The following is a 16,892-nucleotide window of genomic DNA, read 5'->3' on the forward strand; positions in this document are numbered from 1 at the left end:
TGCCAGGCGAGGTATGTGCTGTTTCTGGGCTGCAGAGGCTGCCTAGTGATGTCTGCTTTTGACCGCTGGGCATCCTTGGGGCCAATTGACTACTTGGAAGTGATAAGGTTATATTCTTTAGTGGGTGGTCTCTTCTTCATTTATCTAAAAGAAAATCATAGTAACAAGAAATGAAACTTTCAATTATACCTGAAAACATGCCTGCTCTTAAGGCATATCACCAAAAGCAGCTCATCATTTGCGAGTAATACATAAGTCTGTAATCAAATGAGAGGGAAAATATAATGCCACTTGAAAATTATCTTTGTCCAATTTTTAGCAGGTAATATCACATACTTGGATCTTCTGTTAACATGAGTGTTAATGGTTCCTGTGGATTCTCTAGGAGGGCAAGTAGTTCTGAATTTTGCAGACTCTGGTGTTTACAGAGATCACAATCAGACTGTTTGTAAGAAGAAGTAACTCTCTTGCTACAAAGTTGTCTGCAGTCTGTTTGGATTTTTCCAGTTGTGTGTCAAGTAGAAATTATTCCTTGTTTCCTGGAAGTTGAAGTTGTCAGGAGTAATACAATGAAACAAGTTTTTAATGCTTTATCTAATTAAAAAATGTAACTTTTGTAATTTCCCACTTTTTGTTTTTTTGTCTCCTTAGAATGTGAAAGCATTTGCATCTTCAGATAGCCTAGCCAAGGTCCAAGAAGTAGCAAGCTGGCTTTTGGAAATGAATCAGGAACTGCTCTCTGTGGGCAGCAAGAGGCGACGAACTGGTGGATCTCTTCGAGGTAATGCTTCCTCAAGCCAAGTAGATGAGGAGCAGATGAATCGGGTTGTAGAAGAGGAGGAGCAGCAGCAAAGACGACATCACGAGGAGCAGCACATTGGGAGGAATGGGGAGATAGGAGGAGAAGAACCTGGATTTGATGACAGGCATGAATCTCAGCAGGAACAGTTAGAAGAAAATAACAATAGACTTATTACAGTGGATGAAGAATCCACTTGTAACCAGGAGGAAGAAGATGATGAACATGCTGGTGATCAAGAGGAGGAGGTGGAAGAGGAGGAGGAAATGGACCAGGAGAGTGATGATTTCGATCAGTCTGACGACAGCAGTAGAGAAGATGAACACGCTAACAGTAACAGTGTCACAAATTCCAATAGCCTCATGGACTTGCCCATTCACCAGTCGTCACCATTCTACATAAAGACAAAGGTGAGAAACTACATTTTTTTGTGTTCTTAATCCTCGTTAACTCTGGATTTTGGAAAATAATTTGCATATTTAACTTAGTTTTACAATGAAGCAAAAGAGCTCATGATGAAGAATTTATGCAGTCCACAAAACCTATACTGTTTTAGCTGTTAATAATCAAATTATTTGCATGCATTTGACATGAGCAAATACTCCTATATATTTTAAGGAATAAAGCTGTAATGTCTATGTTCAAAAGATAAAGGTGTTTCTTTATAAATATTTTTACATGCTAACTCATACACTTAATAAGACCCTCCCAGCATTATTTATGACATATTTCTTATCAAAGCAGGCAAGAAGGAAAGTAAGCAATTATGCATATGTCGTGTTCTCTGAGAATATCTGGTTCATTTAAATTAAAACATTGTAATGAAAAATAGAGTGGAATATTATAGAAACATCAGGTTCTTCCTTCTGGCCAGGTTATAGTGAGTTAATTGACAAAATACAGGTTAAAAAAAAGTGTGTTAGTCATTCAGTTACAAAGTCATTACATATGTTGTATGGTATCCTGCTTGTGAGGACCTTGTAAATCATGTGCAATGATTGTTGAGAACGTCTCTGATTTGCAATAAGAATTTGGAAATAAATATTCATATTTTTATTGCTACTTATCAGCTAACATTTTAGATTAACAAAATGTTTTTGGAGTATTAGCTTCAGTGTATATTAGTATTTCACCATATTTTCCAAATTCTTCAGGAAGGAGGGATTCTGTTAACTCTTAGCAGCAGCAAAAACTGAAAGAATAAATGAAAGCAGTGATACTGACTGACAAAAAAGAGGAGCAGGCAAGTGTTCTTGTGAAATAATGTTGTTCCTAAGCCTATGTACCAATTTTTTTTTTCTTAATCAATAATTGGCGATAGAACACCTAGCCTTCTCTCACCTTTCAAAAAACAAAACAACAAAACCCCCTCAAATTTTTACAATGTACTTTAAAACAAAAACAAACCACAAACCTGATGTAAAACAAAACCATGAAAAATCAGTTAACATAAGTTAACAGGGTTCCTTATGTGTTTGAGTGTGAACATGAATGTATAGAGATGGAGAATCAGTCTTGAAGATGCACTAGAACAGGTAAATAGGGTGAACATCTGCTTCTGGAAGCTGCAGCAATATGTTTTTGGTAATAGCAATTAGTATGTAATTCGCTTGTGTGTTTCAAGTATCTCAACTAACATCTTTGATTTTTGAAAAGTTATAATGTTTTCACATGAGTTTTTCGTAAATGATATAATTTTCTATTGATAATTCTACTGTTCAAGGTACTGGAGTATACGCTTTCTAATTTGAAGGGAAATACTGTCATATTTCATGTCATTCAATTGGCTTTTTGTAACTCAAATTCTTGTTTTTATTCCAATGCTTCGGTTTTCCTGGATTTGGTATGACTTATTGAGTACCGTATAACAACTTGCAGATAGTATGGACTTGATATTTAATGTAGGAAATGCTTACACTGAAAAACATATTTTTAAGTCTCTGAATTGGAAACTTTTTGAAGTGCTTTGTAAATAACCATGCTCAAATTATATAAAGACAGAGCAGAGCATAGTTTTCAGTGGAGGTCAGTTCTGAGGCTTTTTTTATCATTTCCAATAACGAATGCAGGTTTTTTCTTTTTTTAAGGTGTATTTGACATAAACTGAAACAAGCTGGTTTAGCCTGAAGAAAGGTGTCTGAAAGATTTTTGTATAGATGCACAGTTTCTGTGTGGTCTGATAGTCACTTTGCATATCGTTTTCCATGTAGTGCTGGCCATTTTTGTCTCTGCTCGGTTCCCAGGCTGTGCTCCTACAAGAACTGTTGGGGAGCTAGGTAGCGAACCGTATTTGGGAATTGTTCTTGATTCATGGTGCAACTCTATTTTAGGTAGTTTTAACTGCGTACCTGAAGGATCAGCACAGGTTAGAAAGCTGCTTGAGCTGGCACTGCTCTAGGTCATGGTTATGCAGTAAGACTGACATAATGCAACATTAATGTTGCCAATTCATTAATAAACCAACATTGAACCATAGGAACACATTCTGTGTTAAGAAATGTTGTGGAAATATAGCTGTGCTGGAGCATGAATGAATTACCAGAGTAAGAATAAACATGACTAATTAATATGCTGCTTTTGAGAAGAAAAAGGAGTGTTTGTAGACTCATCAGCTGTATTTACAAGTGATTTTGGGTTCTACCTGTTGAAGATAGACTCGTCCTAGGAGACTCGAACCTGATAGACTTATTTTTAGCTTTTCAGACATGCTTCTCAGCATTTGTAGTCTAGTACAGTTCTCCTTATAACTCTGGCTGAATTACCTGCTCCCTCGCTGTATGCTGTACTCCGGTGAAACTTGCTTTGTGCCACCAGTGTTGGCTGTGATGGCTGAATCCGCTACTTACTGTTTGTGGGTTGGTGTAAACCTGGCTCCTCAGAAGCATACATTCCTGATCCAACACAGTTGCTAGTTTGGTCTGGTTGTATGTAGCAATATTGGCAACACACAGTTTTCATCACTACCAAATACCAAGAGATAATAGTGAGACTGAATAAAATAACAACTGCTACTGCCGTAGGTGTCATTGTGCAGCTCATCTCAACTTTTTGGTATCTCTCTTCTTCGTCCTTCTACCTTTTATTCCTTTCCTCATAAACTACTGAATAAAGTCTCTTTCTAAACTGACCGTTTTTTTGCTTATTGGCCTGTGTGATCCTGTGCGGTTAAGGAAGGAAACGGCAAGGTTCCCACATAACACCACAATGTATCCTGATTGCATTTGCTGCCTGTCACCTGGACTTCCACTTGACAGCAGCAAGCTTGCTGTATTCTACCTGATAAACTTCACCAGAAGTGTAAAACCCATTATATTTATATATAAATACATTTTACATATATTCATGTTTTAGGTAATGTTTATATTTTTTTTATATATATATATATAAAATCATATATAAATATTTGCCTCTTAACTACTACTCCATGCAAATAACGGAGATAATTGTTGCCCTAATGTTGTGAAAATGTTATGACTAAAGGGCATGTGCACTAGAAATGAGAAGGCCGGTGGTTCAGGAGAGTCTTTGTTGCATTCACCAGCAACACCCAGGAATCCAGAAGGGTCCTTGCAGTTACCTGTTTCCATTTCCAGCATAAAATGTTAGGCTGCTCTGTATTGACTTCTGCACAAGCTAAAGCATATTTTTAGAAAAATTTCACCATTTGAAAACAGTCCAGCAAGGCAAATCTATCTCAAGGCTAGGTTAATAGTTTGTTAGTTATCATCAGTGTTTAAACTTCTGCACCTTTACTCTGCCTTCTTCCTGTTACCTGTCTTTTTTGACTGTTACAATTTATTATTTTTGTATTGTACTGAAGAACTGTTTAACAAGTGTTTTTTTTCTCCCACATACATAAAGCAATCAAGTTCACTCCTGAAAGGTCTCATAAATGTAAATAATAAGGACACTGTGTCCATTGGGCATATTTTTCTGTTTTTTGTTCTCGTTATGATACTTGCCTGAACACTCTCCCTGATTTTTGAACATCCATCTTGAATCGTAGATATCAGAACTGAGGTTGAAACTCATTGGCAACTGTGCCAATGACAATTAAAATTTTTTCATGCTCTGTGTTTACCTGTTTATATAACAAATGATTCCTTTAACACTTTTGACTGCAGCATTGCATTGGGATTTCATGTTCGACTGATTTGTCTAACATGATGCAAGCCTTTTTCAGAGACCCTTCTGTTCTGTAAGTATGGCCTGTGTCCTTTGTACCTAGAGATAAGAATTGGTTGTTATTCAAGTGACTAGAGTTTTCTCACATCCAGTGTACCTCATCACATCCTTTACTGTTAATTTTTACTCCAGTTGATCTGTGTCCTATCAAACGTTGTCATGTCTGTTATATAAAAATACTAAATAGCACAGGAGGGCGAAGTAAATAATACGTGCAAGACTCTTGCAGAAACATGCGCTCGATGCTGATCCTTCACTGATTGCGTTATTTGCAGCATCCATTTCCAGTGCTCTGTGGTGACTTTGTATTACTTGAGTTCCTCAGGAATGGTTGTGTAACAATTAACTACAACATAAGCAAATACATTTACAGTTCATCACATATTTCATAGTAACTGCCCTTAAACGCTTTTATCCCTCAGTACGTGTGAGATTCTGTAGCACTGCAAGGACAAAAACATATTACTGGTAGTCACCATTACTGGGAGATAGCTCATGTAAATTAACATTCTTGCTTATTCTGTCAGCTGTTGCATTATTTTCCCTTGGACTGACACCTGGGTTTCAGCCTATGGTTATCTAGGTTGTAGTCTGTTTCCTTTTCTAGTATTTTTTCTATGTATCGTTAGGTTTATTTGAGATTTCTGAAAAATTTTGGTTGTTCCAATTCTTAAAAACCATTTTTATCATAATATATATCATCTTTAACTCATTCCATTTTTTGTGTGTCTTTTTGTTTGCTTAACTATTTCTGCAACTCCCAGTTTCGTAGTTTTTAAATATTAATGACTGTCATCTTCAATATACTTAAATCTTTTGTTTTTAATTGAGGCTTTCAGTTTCCATCAGGATGAGCTGTTTTTCTTTAACTGCTGTGAACTTTTCTTATTTGGAGGCGTATTTGGCTTCTTGATTATCTTATAAATTGTTTCTAAACAGTTAAAATAATTTACAGGTTCGTTCAGCTTTGGTTTGGATTTGACGTATTTTGTGGAATGGGGGAAACAAGTCATGATCACTTATATCCAAGCTACCATGAATTTAACTTTGTTCTATTAGTTTTTCTTTACCTAAATTTCTATATTGCATAATAATTTTAATATTAAATGTGTCTAATGTTGAAATCACCTTAGTTAGGAAACAGTAACTTTAAAAAAAAAAACAAACACGTGAATTCCTGAGAAGCATTAGCTGCATTCATTCCAGCAAATATTGTCACAGATTTTTATCATTAGGCAAAATAACTGCTTCATATCAGACTAGCAGGTGTGAGATCTCCAGAGGCAGATATATACGTGCTCTAGGTCAAATTGTGGTATCAAGGCATGTTTCCTTTCTTACTCCTGTTTGCATGCTTGAAGTTGGTCTCTGACAAAAGTGGAAAACAACCTGAAGATTGTACAGAAATGAGAAGTTGCGATTTACTGTGTCTATGGCAAAAAGTTGTATTGTATGTGTAGGGAACAGTTGTTGGGAGATACGCAAACAGCAGTCCTCTTTCATCTTAAATCATCTTCATGCCTCTCACTTTAGGCAGATGCCATCTTGAATTTTCATATAATTTCTTCCTTTCACACCATGCCCTCCTATGGTGGGATTCCAGGAGCCATTTCATATTTCTCCACAAATTGTGTTTTGAGGGGAGGATACACGAGAAGGCATTAAAGTTATTTTCATGTATCTTGTAAGGACCTGAGTTTTAAAATCCAAGTGAGTGGGTAGAGCAGGAGGATTGTTAGTTGGTGCTTGGCCACTTTTCTTGTTCTGGGTTTCAGGAAACACATTTTGTCTGCTCTGCTTGTCTGGAGGCCTGTCTGAAGGAGTGTTTGAGCCGCTCTATGGGAGATGCTCAATCCTTCTGGACAACAGGCACTGTTGAACAAGAGTCTTTGCAACAAAACCCCTGTTACTTAAGTATTTATTTCCTTTTCTTCTATTGAGGCAGTCATGAAACTTAGCAAATTAGGGTATATGAATGTGAAATGTTATTTCTCTGCTATCTGGATTGTGATGGTGACCCCTCATAAGGGGTCACACATTTTGCATGCAGAACCCTTCACTAACTTTCCGAGTTAGTGTCCTTCAAATGCAGGTTTGCTTGTTGCAGGCTGTGATGGTGATTGTTTTGTTGGTTAACCAGAGCTTCCTAAGAACCAGAAAACAGGTTAGCTAAAAGGAAGATGAAAAATTCTTGTATAGTTGGATCTACAACCACATAAAACACTTGGATACCCCTTTAGCAGCTCTCATATTTGAGCATTTCCTTCATTACTAAAGGTAATAAGATGGTTTTTTTAATAGATGCCTTTCATAATATAACATATATTGCGTACAACAATGGTAAAGGCTGAGAAGTAGCTTAATTTTCTTGTAAAAATGGTGTCCTTTGATTGCAGCATCCTCTGATTTCGGGTACCATACTGTCTGTTTGGCTGTAAGTCACTGGGCACGTGTGTGTAAGTAATGGTACTGTTCCAAGAGTGCCTTTTCTTGGTTGGTTGTTGACCCTGGAGAGTGGAGGGGGGAGAGACAGAACAAATAAGTGGGGTTGACTTTGGTGGAGCTAGGACAGGATGTACCACAGGAAGACCTGTCCCTTGGAGCTTAAATACACATCTCAAGTTCTGAAACAAATCTAAAGCCATGTTCACATACGTAGCTTTGAGCTCTCAAGTAGTGCAGACTAGGACAGAATTTTTTACTCCAAGGTGCTTGGTCCAAGCTAGTACGTAGACCCACAAGGATATAAAGGATTTATTTTTCAGTGATTTTTGGCTTTGTATGGAAGGATAGCATTAATTTTTAAAACTAAAGAAAACTAAGATTGCACTGGGCAGTTTGTGCGTATGCGAAGTGAAAAGGGACTCCTGTATGAAAGTCTGCAGTTATTGTCAGAATGTTAATAGACTGAAAGCTTTGTTAGGGATAGGGGGAAATAAAGAATGGTTAGAGGAATGCTGATCCTTGGAAGTAGTTTTTTGCTTTGTGTACAGTACATGGAATTGTGAGAAGGTTGGAATATTGCCTGGAGGTAGGGTGGTGGTTTTGTACCAGTGTATATTAATATTTTTTGCCTTTTCTGAGCAGCAGAGGGGGCTGCTATTGCTCTCCTGCAGCCCTACGGACACTTGTGCAGTGCTCCTTTGCAAAGGTGTTTTTTCTGCTCTTGCAGCTAAAAACTTGAAGCATGTTTTTTAAGTCTAGGGAATAAATACAACTGGAACAGAAGGACTCAATATTTTTTGTTTGTGAAGAAATCTGTTTCCGGTATATGAAATGATGTAGGAATGTTTCCTTTAAAAAATAAGTATTAAACATTTTTAGGTGGCTTGTGTGATAAGAATGCAATGTGTAGTTCTCTGCTCTGAGTGTACCGGAGAAAGAGAAAAACCTTATACTACAAAAAGAGATTCTTTTTTTTCATCTTTACTTTTTGCAGGGATCACGCATAGCATATGTAGTTTCTTCATGCCTTTCATCTCCTGGGTTATCTAACAGTTAATGCTTTAAAGAGTTTTCAAACTAAGTAATAATTCAGCTAAAGCTGTGTCAAAATGATACACGTTAAGAATCGCTCTGATGGTAAAAAAAAAAATTAATAAAAATACATTGGCAATATAATTTTTTTCCTCTTGCTTCTCCCTGGGATTCTCCTTTTTAATTAAAGTTTCTTTTACATCACTCTCTTTAAAAGCTTAGCAACTGGCAAATTTACTCCTCCCTTGGTTATTCTGAACTACAGCACTAAAGTACAATGAGTTAAGATAAGTAAATGACTTAGGATAAACAATAAATGGTCTTTACAACTGCCAGTCAGAATTACTTTTACATTACCATGACAGTTTAGTTATTTTGGAGAAAGTTTTGCTGTTTTAAAAACCTGTATTTTTTTAACTCTTCTGATACAAAGCCTTATTTTTATATTGGACTGTAATAACATTAGAAATATTTATACTCTGAGATTAATGTCAATCAACACTTCTAACCTTTGACTTCTTTCTCATGTATATACTACACAGTTTAGCTGCTAATGATTCCAAGCATGCAGGATCATTTGGAAAGGTTATGCAACTGTCATTAAGATGTAGTTTGTTAAATATTAAAGCATCCATGGAAGGAATGCAGATTCTCAGTTTCTCTGTAGATAGCAAGGTTCTTCCCCATCTGTACTAACCTGCAGCATGCTTCTTTACTACAAATATCAACACTTTAGAAAAGTACTTCTCACTTGCTCTGCTTTTACTTGACCGTGTTGGGTAATGGCTTCATTTGTTGCCCAAGGCTTGCAGAGGTTTAGCTGTGCTTTTGCCTTTTGTAAGTAGAATTGCTCCTACACCTTCGCTTGCAGGTAAAACTGGTGTTAAATAATTGCTGCTCTGCTAATTTTCCCTACTCTGTAAAGCGGATCATGAAGCTTGCTAATTGATACGTGGGCTTTGCCTGTAATGTGGTTATCCCTGATATAGTTTGTGGCTTATCCAAGAACTTGGCTATCTAGTTCAGCTTTCTCATGCAAAGTTCTTGAAATGCCTAGTAATTAACTGTTATGTTAAAATGTTACTTGCAGTCAAAGGACAGGAATTTCTTCTATAATAAACTGGGTTTTCTTCCCCTTATTGAAGGGTGTCTTACCTCTTTTCAGTATGATTTTTTACAAATATTACTATAGAATTAAATGACAGTGCTAATACATAATTTGTGAAGAAAGTAATTGTGTGTAGAAAGGAAGGTCAAGAATCTCAGTGCCTGGGAAGGAAGAAAAGTAGTTTAACAGAAAACATTGATGCTGACAGTTTGGGTCATAGTTTTGACTACAAGATTGTATTTAAAAAGTAGATTTTCATTGATTTTTTTCTTTTTTTTTTTTTCCTTCATTACAGAAAGATGCATGTTTTTTGATGTGGAAAGAGGTAGTGCTGATTTAGTTTCTTATTTAGTATCCTGTTACAGAGATTGCTTACGAGACTAAAGACCTAGCTAAGTAAGGCACAAGCAATTTTCTCCTTCTGTGCCAATAACTGAGGTCAGTCTTTCAACTCCAGTCAAGGGATTTACCTCAGCTAGCCACACGGGAAAATAAACTTACAGAGCTTTTGGTTGTGCCAGATTTGTCTGTACAGGTATCTGACTTAATGTAGAATTGCACCTTCCTTGCAGTGAAGCCTGCATCTCGGAGTGTTTACCTTCCTTATTTCCTGGTGGTTCTTGCCAGGCATGTCCAGTAGTTTCTCCTGAACATATCCGTAATTATTTTGTAGCCATGGTGGTTGGTTGTTCACAGGCATATTTCCAGGAGTTCCCTAAAGCAGAAAAGATGCCAGCCACCGGGGGAGGCGGGGGGGAAGAGGGGGAAACAGCCTCTTGGTTTAGGCTTACTCAGAATTGATGCGTTGCCACAAGGTTGTATTGACTTGAATTGTCTTTCAGTTGCTTGGCCTATGCAGAACTCCTTAAAGGTAAATACTGGAAAGGAATTTGCCTGTGTTACTCAAACTGCCATATCAGTTTACTCTGTGTAGAATAAATTAAATTGATACCTTCAGGATAACTACTTGAAGCAGTGTCTTGTATTTGTACACTTTTTCGTAGGCTTTGAAATCAGTGTCAGTTAGGCACCTACATGGATTTTGCTCTGCATCTTTGTTCTCAAAGTGAAAATGAGCTTTTTAAGGCGGAAAAAAAAACTTGCAGTAGTACCGTTTCAACTCGCCAATATATGGCAACAACATTATGAAGTAGAAATCATGAAAATGTGCTTGAGAATACTTTCAGTAAGCTTACTCTGTTGGGATACGTGGCTTGTCTGACAAATACATTTGGGAGCTCTGCCCCACTTAAATATGCCATTTGTTCCTTATGTTGTTCTTGACTATGTGGCAGGTGCTGTTGCCTGATGTGATCGTTGGCCCAAGTATCTCCAGTCTGTAGTGATACAGCTGTATCTACTGAGCATTTTATCAGTGGATGCTGTTGCTCTGAGTGTCAGTTTTAAGTTGCTTCACCTTTTGGGACTTAACTGAAGTTGGTATTACTGGTTATGAAACGATGCAAATGGTGAATCGAAGTGTGAAGAAAGTAAAACTTGTGCTGGTGAGTTAGTTTTCGGTTTTGTTGACACCCCCTCTTCCGAAATGGATGATGTTAAATATTCTTTTGGCTATGAATTTGAAGTGTATGTTTAAAAACGTAAGTTATGATCAGTATGTTTCTTGTATTCACTGATGTTTTATACTTATAAAATTATGAGATCTGAAATTAGCTTAGAGGGCTGGAGGAACAGAAGGTGATCTGAGGACCAGAATTACTTTTAACAGCTGCTGGGGGACTAACATTTTTTCCTGATGCATTTCTCACTCACTGTAATCTGCAAAATAGCAGTATGTCCTTTATTTCTGTAGACCTTTCATTATCTGCAGAACATGTTGCTATTCAGCAAACTGTGCATAGTAAAGTAATTTACATATCTTTACAAATTCTTGAGTGTAAGGAGGAAAACTAGACAATGTCGATTTCTATGCTAGTTTAATCATTTCTGAACAGGCAGAATGCTTAAACCCAACATTTCCAAGCTGTCTCAGCAGAATGTTTGAACAGCCAGCATCTAATGTCTATTGGCAAAGGATGATTTTTTTGACAAATGAACTGTTTTTCTTTGGAAAGTATATGGTGTCTGATCTGTGCATGAAGCTATGCTTGTGTAGCAATGATATAACATGCGTTTTGTGTAGATTTATTAACCTGCCGTTATGTTTTCTTTAGGTTGCGTGTGAATGTTTTACAGTTTTGTTCTTTTATTGGTAAAAAGTCTATTAGAAAAATCCCTATAAACCTAGAACCAGTGTTTCTATAAACTGTTCTCTTTGTCACAAGCATCTTCTTCCCTCTTGTCCATAGTGTGGTTAATGAAAACACTGTCTAAACTTCGACTTCATGCAAATTTTGCTAGAGTTCTGCCCATTCTCTCCTGGCCAAACAAGTTCAGGACTTCACCAAATTACTGTAAAATGTGCTTTATGTTAAAAAAATCTCTATAAAAGTTTGTGTGCATTGGCTCTGTATAGTACAACTTATGATGTAATGTTACATATACTTAATTGATATTGAGATTTTAAAGGTGAAAGGCATGAGTTCTTGTGCATAGATGGGTATCTCTATAATGATGACTGAAATACAAGTGGAGAACATTGCTGTTGGGCATCTCTTCTGTTCTTACTTCTCTCTTATTATCCCTTTCTCCTTTTCTTGCTAATTCTAAATTTTGTTTCTTTAGTTTGTAACAACAAGAATTGGGAAGAGGGAGAGGATCTGAGAAGGACACAATTACTAAGGAAGTGCAGAGATTTCTATCCCAAGTCAAGGTGGCCCAAACCAACTATTTCTTTATGGAACCTTACTTCTTTTTGTGTTTGTTCTTACTAGAAGCTGATGTTTTATACTGACTTTACTACTTGACTGTTTATTGCATAATAGGAAAGGAGCAAATTGTGAATTTTAGTAATATTCACTGTAATTCAATCTTGGGAGACAGTGGCTATGCTTTTCAGCTGTGTCATGAAATATTACTCGTGTTAATGCTTGTTAAATTTTAATACTTTTGTTCAATCCCTGGTGCGTCTGCTGAAGTGGAAAATGTACCTACCACCACCACAGATTGCCAGCAGGGATAAATTCCATCTTATTCATCATCAGAAGTCATTACTACTTTCAAGTGAAGTATGAGCAACGTTTCCTATAAGCGCAAATCACGTTCTTATTCTTATGTCATCCAGCCACTCCTTACCTATGTTTGGGAGTGGGCAGGAGACCCTTTGTTCTACTCGCTTAAATTATGGAGTGTCTCTTCAGGATGGCAGCTACCGTGATCATTATTGACCCAAATATATTGAGTAAAAAAAAAAAAAATTAAAATACAACAAATAATGAACACTCTTTTTACCAATGTCGTAATTCCTTCAGTTTTGATCCCTTGGTCAGATTTTCTAAAACACACGGAAAATAATTCACTTAATTAAAATGAAGAAGTAAAAAAGAAATTAAGAAACCTCTAAGTGACACAGCTAAATGGAAGAACACAGAGTTTAAATTGTTCGTTATGGATCCCTCATTCTTGCCAAATGTAATAATGTTGTTCCTTCTCTGCAGGCTGGACTTGATCCAAAGCAAGGACACTTTCAGTTGGTATCCTGAGGCATTCACCCATCTGCACAATTTTTGGCTTTGGTGTAAATCACTAGTATTACATGTCTTACAGCAAGTACACTAAATGCTGTGCTTACATGTATGTATGTGTATCTGTTCTGGAGGACAGACTGTTGAAACTCTTCCTACGCTGTGCCAGTCAGAATTTGGGACGGCTGCACTGCATTTCTTTGCTGGCAAGGTTTGAAGTCAGAGTATCAGACAGCCAGTAAACTCAAAGCTGGATTTGGTTGTCCATATACAAAAAGTCAACTTCTATGAAATACTTATAAAGCATTTTAAATAGTAAATGATATTTGAACAAATCAGAGAAAGCCAGTGTCTGTTAAATAAAAATAAAGGCAAGGCTTCCCCTTCCTCTAAAAAGAAAAAAAAAAAAGGGTGGGGAAAAAAGGAAAGATGACAAATAAAAGCTCAAGGTGGCAACCATACCAACCAAGAATGCCAGCCCTTCCACAGACTACCTGCTTTTTTCTGTAGTCTAGGCATTCTTTATTTCACATACCTTGAGCTTTATAAATAGCCTCACACCCCTTTGCAGTATGCTGTTAACCAGCTGAAAAGGATTATATAGCTTAATTTGGTGCTATCAAATGAATGCTGGTGTAATAATCAGTTGTTGCATTTGCTAGATTTAGGTGTATTTTACAGTTCTAGTAAGAAAAACACAATCTTGTCTCAAAATAGACCTTAATGTCTGTATTGTTTCAAACATACAAAAAGTAATACTTTGCATTGTTCAACCTTTTGTTTTGGCAGTAGATAATATAGCTAATTTGAAGAGTGTTACTGTGTTGTCAGGCTTTATACAAGAGGAATTTTATTTTTTTTTAATGCTGAATAAAAGGTATCTGGACAGAACTTTTCACTACAGAAGAAAAAAAATATTTTTTTAGGTGTATTAGGTGGCAGAAATATTTTTAACACCTTTCTGATGTTTGGGGGATTGTTCCTTTTCCCATTTAATATGTAGAAAGGAAGAAAATTCTAAGTACAAAACTAATTTTTGGCAATGCTTTTTGGACAGTACTCAGAAACTAATAATCATGTTTTAAATATTTTGGTACTGCCTTGTGTATATTTTGTGCATGTATGTATCTAAGTAGAGAATTTCTCATTGAAAGTCTTGCATTTTACATGAAAGGGTGATACAGTGATAAGAAAAGCTGACTTACTGTATGGAAAACTAATTTTTCAGTTTCCTATCTTCCTTTTTCATAAAAGCAGCCTCCTTGCTAATAAAAACACCTGCTTTCCCTTCCCCCGGCTTATCCTCAGCTGGGAATTTGATGTGCATTTTAATCCAGTGTTAAGTATTGTATGACTTCTCTACCTGTTGTTGTAGTTCTTAATTCTTGTCTCAGCTTTATTTAAAGGTGCAACAACAGCATAAATAAGTGGTCAGCAAATAAATTCCTGCAGAGCAGCTGTAGCAATTCTTTTTAACAGCTGGTGCAACTCTGACTAGACCAAAGAGTTAAACTTGCTTATCCAACAAGTCATATTATAGCCAATGAGGACTGGGCAGGCATTTCTGGAATATTTGTAAAATGAAAGATGATGCAGCTGGATTTCTGTTACATACCTGGAATATTTTCTGAAATGTTTAATGAAGAAATGAAGACACATGCTTTTAAAGATAGTTTAAAAAAAAAAAGTGACAATGGGAACAAGACCCCATAGTACAGTAAATTACATTAGGAGGCTTGTGGAGTAAAGCCAAATAATATAGGCCTCTGGTTACAAATGATTATGTACACTTACAGGGGTATCTAAATATTGTAGGAATTATTGTTTAAAAATGCGCGTGGTTAAGTATATGTTTTAATGATATGATAGCATCATTAGTATTGCTATTATAGAGACTTGCCAATATGCAGTTTACTAGACAGTCTATATGTTTCTTTCATTAACACTAATGTGACTTCACAAAAAGTTAGCTTGTGCAAATGGTCCCTTGTAATTTGTCAAATGCTCTTTTGCACTAGTACTGTCATGGCTGAGGGCAGATCCCATGCCTATAGCTGCATGTACCTGCATGTTCCCTTCACTTTGTTTTGAGATTAAATTGTGTATTTGTTGAGATGCCTGGGTAGCTTTTATCATTGACGTCTCTTTGGGACCAGTAGTGGTCCTAAATGTTATTTAGGAAGTATATTATCAAATATATTCAAAGGATTGTTATGCTACTATTATTATTTTGAGAAGGTGACTTTTAAAATGTTGCAGTGCTCTGCTTTATCCATTTGAGGGCAGCTGTTCACCAATGTTAAGAACTGTGAAAAAACCGTCTGGGGTTCTGCTTTCTGCATTTTAATCTTTCTATACTTGCAAATACTTCATTTAGGTCTCTCTAGGTCTTGTGCTGTTCCATCACCATATTAAAATGTCAGGAGTTTGTTTATTTTTTCCATTATTGTTAATATGCAAACCAGTTGTTAGCTGTAGTAGAAGATTCTGTAAATCTGAAGAATCTGTAAAGCTGTTTTTTGTTGTTTTGATAAATTCTTAGATCCATGTCTTTAAAACCATGGCCTTCCTGAGTGAAGTATACTGAATGAGCTAGTTAATCTCATAACAATTGCTTTCTGGTAAACAGCTCCTAAAAAGCTCTGCTACAGGATAACTTTGAATTACTCTGACTGGAAGGTATAAAAGTTATTGCTGCTTACTACATGCTTTCATTTTATACAGACATCTCTTCACTGGACCAGGCAAAAAAGAAAGAGGAGTCTTCTGGATTTTTAAGTTTACAGTTGATAGTCCATGACGATCTCAAACTAGTACTTTCAAACTCAAGTTTTCAGGCATATTTACGCATCTAAATACAGTGATCTGATTTCAAATGTGATCTTCTGATTGAAATGACAGGCAGGCACTTAAAAAGAGTAATTGGAAATCATTGGAAATCAGCCTCACTTTATTTAGAAACAGGATGTTAGAGAAATGTATTACAAAGCATTAAAGCTCAAATTTTCATAGTTTCACATTTGTCAAGTTTATGCATGTTCTCACCCTGTATGATATAAAAAATACCCACTCTTAAAGATAAAAGCAACAGAGTGGCTCTTTAAACTTTACATTTAGAGCTTAAATTAGAATTATATGTGTAATAAATAAAAAAATAAATTATATCTATTATATGCAGTATATTCCTGACAATTCTAAGATAGCCAACCCTCTCAATTTTTGTATTCCTGTTACATCCTCTTACTGCTTAAATTAGACTGTGTTGTATTTTCAGGCTAAGGACTTTCACTTATTAAATGTTTATAGCAGTCCAGCATAGCTTGGGACCTTTAAACATTACTGTAAGACAATAATACCTACAGTCAGTAATGTGTAGGATATCTAAGACTAAAAAGAAGTGATGAAACATGGAAATAAACTTGGGCCAGCAAGATCTCATCTGCTAGTGCAAGTGTTTTTTCTGGGACACTATGATAAAAAAGGGAGGAAAAAAATAGGCAGAAATAAAAACTGAAGGCTTTTCCTTATTGTTATGGTAAAGTGTGAAATCTAGCATTGCAATTTCATGTGGGCCAAAAAAAAGCGCCTTATTTTGCTTTGGCTTTACCCACTTAGAAAGGAGACTACACTGAATGTGAACATGATACTTTTTTCAGCTAGAAGTGTGTCCCTGTGGAATTAATCTAGAATAGTTTGGAAGTTTCTGAGGAAAAACTAGTGTACTGTTGGGACTTTTATC

At 36.2% G+C, this 16,892-nt stretch overlaps 1 protein-coding gene across 1 annotated transcript in view; it reads left to right on the top strand.

The window, feature by feature from the left end:
• Positions 1–676: 676 nt before the first annotated feature.
• FBXW7 (F-box and WD repeat domain containing 7) overlaps positions 677–16,892 on the top strand; it is a 103,020-nt gene continuing 86,804 nt past the window's right edge. The window contains exon 1 of the mRNA XM_059817735.1: positions 677–1,209. Coding sequence (XP_059673718.1) covers positions 721–1,209 — 489 coding nt within the window. The 5' untranslated portion in view covers positions 677–720. The remainder of the gene's footprint in view (positions 1,210–16,892) is intronic.

The sequence above is a fragment of the Gavia stellata genome, chromosome 5 (assembly GCF_030936135.1).
Source record: "Gavia stellata isolate bGavSte3 chromosome 5, bGavSte3.hap2, whole genome shotgun sequence".
Classification (NCBI taxonomy): domain Eukaryota; kingdom Metazoa; phylum Chordata; class Aves; order Gaviiformes; family Gaviidae; genus Gavia; species Gavia stellata.